The sequence below is a fragment of the Etheostoma spectabile genome, chromosome 11 (assembly GCF_008692095.1).
Source record: "Etheostoma spectabile isolate EspeVRDwgs_2016 chromosome 11, UIUC_Espe_1.0, whole genome shotgun sequence".
Taxonomy (NCBI): Eukaryota; Metazoa; Chordata; class Actinopteri; order Perciformes; family Percidae; genus Etheostoma; species Etheostoma spectabile.
The window spans coordinates 4,511,499-4,515,290 of NC_045743.1; the positions used below are offsets into that span (position 1 = coordinate 4,511,499).

Genomic DNA, 3,792 nt, shown 5'->3' on the forward strand with positions numbered 1-3,792 from the left:
TTATTATACCTACCGCCCTTCACTCTCTACCGCCCCTCACCTCTACACACACCCCCAGTCAGTTTGTTGCACATCTACTGACGGCAATGCTCCCTGTTTTAAAGTCTACTCAGGAACAGGAGGTCATTCGATGGTCTTGTGGCTATCTAATTTATACAAGATGTAGCTATCTTTGTCCATCTCTTTCTTACTCATTTTCACTTCCTTTCCTTTTATTTGGGTTAGGGTATAATAATATAAATTAGCATAGCAGGCCACGTCTAAATGTAAAATGGTAACCTTCAGGCCAGATTATTTTGGGGTTATTTTGAATGGGCCAATACATGAAATCGTTGCCTCAATTTTGTACAGTGTTTCATTACTTTGAAGTTTATAGAATGTGATGCCAATAGCCATATAGCTGTCTTTACATTTGTGTGCAGTCTCCAGATGCTTTTTTTTCTGGCAAATCAGTCTTCCATCCTGCATCTGTACTCTCTGCCGGGGGCATTTGTCTGCATCCAGAAAAATGTGACATTGCAATGGCCAGAGTTGGAGAGAGAGTTAAAACATTACCCGAGGCACATTTACCTCTGTGTGTTGGTGGATGGGAGGTTAATGCATCTGCATATGCTCCGTGTGGTATGCTGTTGCGCTCTGGTGGTCTAACATGGCATTTCACCAGTATTTTGAAGTCACAGTGCCACTATTAAACTCTCCACCTCACCTGCTGACAGTATACAGCCGGTGTGAGTAATTGAACTATACAGGACTGATTTCACACTTGCCCCAGTGAAAAGTGTTTCAGTGATGACATAACTGATATCACACAAGGACAGAAAAAAAGTTCAGAGTATTTTTTTTTATTATAGAAAAATAGTTTGTATAAAAACAAAAAGTTATTAATTCCAGCAGCTGCTTTGTATTTTTCCTAACATCTCTTGCTTCAACATTTCTCTCATGCGCGCGCACCACACACACACACACACACACACACACACAACACACACACACACACACACACACACACACACACACACACACACACACACACACACTCTTTGACTGTGTTGGTCAATTCACAGTCCTTGAACAGTAGTTGTACATTCCATCCCTACTATCCTCTCTTCATCTGCCCTGACCTCCTACCCAGTAAGAGCTTTGGAGCCATTCAGTCCATCTGGCAGCGGAATGTGCTGAATTCACCCCAGTCCACTGTGGACTGTGACCTACTTCCCGTAGAACATCTCCATAAGTACCTCCTCAATGCTAACGGTCCCTATAACGGGTCTGAAGAAGAGTTGCGCGACCACCGGCGGGCTGATGGCCCTCAGCATGGACAGAGCTATGAGCAGTTTGGCGAACCGCGTCGTTTCCTCCCGATGGATCAGCCTGACGTGCTCGTTCAGGGCCTGGTGCGCCTCCCGACGCAGAGACTGGATGTAGTGGAGACATCGCAAACCCTCCACATCTGGGGAAAGAATGATAGGAGTGGGAAAGTATGACATGTAAAAGAAGATGCGAGTGAGATGAGTGGAAAGCAAAGTTAAGTATAGAGTAACACGTGTTACCCACATTTCTCAAAATGGCTTGCCTTGATTATTTAAGAAATGGCACCTCCAATAATTAATTTCAATTATACACATTGCTGTTAGAAAACCTGGGTGTATATCCACTAAGATAAATGCTTCTTTTCAATAGTATATTTTATTTACAATTAAACGAATAGGCCTAGGCTATATAAAAAAAAAATAGACCAACTAAAAGACTATCTTTAAGCGTAGGCTATAATAAACCCAGCATGAGAGGAGCTCTGACAGTCTGAGTTAAATAACTTTGATGCGCACCTGGGTTGAACAGCACAGCTCCTTTCAGATACGCATACTCCTTTGTACTGATATCTACACTCCAGCACTTCTTCAGGAAGGCTTTGATAGCTTCGATATCCACGACAGAGACCCCGGCTAGCGCCCGGCTCTGGCCGGCCAACACTTCGCTCTGCCTGTCCGGTAAACCCGTGAGGATGCGCTGCAGCATGCTGGGCTCCACGGTCTCCGTGGTCTCAAAGTCCACCCGGTCTTGCGCGAGTCCCAGCACGAGCAGTTGCGCCCAGCCGCTCCGGATCAACATCAGCTGGTCGTCCTCCGGAAGCTCACTAAAACAGGGGACGTTTTTCACGAACCGCAGCGTCTTCACCAGAACCGCCGAAGCGGCTTTGCACGTCACCTGCGGAGAGCGGAGGATGCCTCGGCGCCGCGTCGAGCCGCAGGAACAAGCCTGCTGCCGGAGCTCCTGCAGCGAGGCTGGGGCGCCGGTGGACGAGGTCTTGTGGAGCAAGTGTTGCAATGTTTGTTGTTGGGGATGTTGGTGTTGGTGTTGCTGCTCCTCGGCGGTCGCAAGGCTGTCACTCTTCAAAATGCTATAGAGGATGCTGTTGTTGTTTCGACCAGTTACACCCCGACAGCGGCAGCCCTCCAGCGTGGCCATGGCCGCTCTACATGGGCCAGAGTCCCCTTGTCTCTTTTGAAGCGCCGGAGGTCAGTGGCAGAGGTAGCGCTGTTTTCTTAGCCTCTGATAGCCTCGAGGGAAGGGCAGCTCGTTTATATTAGCTCCTGTCTGTCCCCGCGCTCGTTCAGTCAGTCTGCATTCTCCGCCTCCCAGACTCAGGCAACTCCTCTCCTCTCTCTCTCTCTCCTCTCTCTCTCTCTCCTCTCTTCTCTCTCTCTCTTCCTCTCTCTCCTCTCTCTCTCTCTTCTCTCTCTCTCTCTCTTCTCTCTCTCTCTCTCTCTCTCTCTCTCACACACACACACACACAAACATACACTTGCTTTTCAGGGCTATGCATATTCGAGACCGAGCGATATAAAAATGATATTTTTGCAAGAAACCACCAGACAATAATCAAAAGCACTTTTCATCTCTTTTTTTTTTTCTCATATATAAAAGGTTAAGAAAAGGTCAATGATAAAATCACAAAAGGAGACTGATGGCACAATGTGTCACAGAACATAAAAGGTTGCAAATACAAAGCAGTAGTCAGTAGGCCTGGTAAATTAAACAGATTGTGTTATTAACTGTGAGAAAAGGAGGGAAAAGGCACAGAGAGACAGATAAGGAATCCAAGCCCAGTTCTATTCTCAGCATTACCTTGACTCTCTGGCAGTGCTGTTTATCAGGCAGCAGCCGGTAAAAAATATAGGCCGACGGATCTGAAGGCTTAATTATTTTAGGGACAATTTATATGATTTTCTATGAGAAAGAAGTAGGAAGAACTGAGCTGTGAAGGCCAGCCTCCAGCCTTGACTCGGACACACTGATATTGATTTAACCGTGAAAACAGGAGCTGGTGAATTATGATGTCATGACTCAATGCTCTCCTTGCCTTGTCACTGAAGGAGGATGGGGGGAGGAGGGGTGGGGTGGAGGTGGTTTGTAGGAAGGGAGTAGTGGAGGTCAAGTGAATAAGAGACTGAGAAAGACAGGTTTGGATAAAGCAGATGAATTAGAGGTTTATCTTAATTGCTCCTAGGAGGGTTGTAGGTTAGGGTTGGCTGCTACCTGATAGAGAGGGGGGGGTGGGCTCCACTCAGAGGTGATTACAGAGGAGTTTGACCAGAAAAATAATAAGCAAAGAAGTGGGAACTCTGTGGGAATAATGGAAAAGTTCTGAGTGGGGGTGCCTTTGTGCTTGCATGCTGCCTTTATGGTAACGGGACCTCAGACTATCAAGTTATATAAACTCCGTACTGCAGCGTTATTGGTCATCATTTATCATTAAGGAGTCTATGAGCATAGCTGTCAAACATTTTTCAT

General features: G+C 46.4%; 1 protein-coding gene across 1 annotated transcript; it reads right to left on the reverse strand.

The window, feature by feature from the left end:
* Nucleotides 1-858: 858 nt before the first annotated feature.
* On the reverse strand, nucleotides 859-2,641 carry nr0b1 (nuclear receptor subfamily 0, group B, member 1). The gene is made up of 2 exons (XM_032529257.1): nucleotides 1,827-2,641; nucleotides 859-1,450 (listed from the first exon to the last, which is right to left on the reverse strand). The coding sequence occupies exons 1-2, from the start codon at nucleotides 2,464-2,466 to the stop codon at nucleotides 1,209-1,211; spliced, it is 882 nt and encodes a 293-aa protein (XP_032385148.1). The 5' UTR covers nucleotides 2,467-2,641; the 3' UTR covers nucleotides 859-1,208.
* Nucleotides 2,642-3,792: the final 1,151 nt, after the last annotated feature.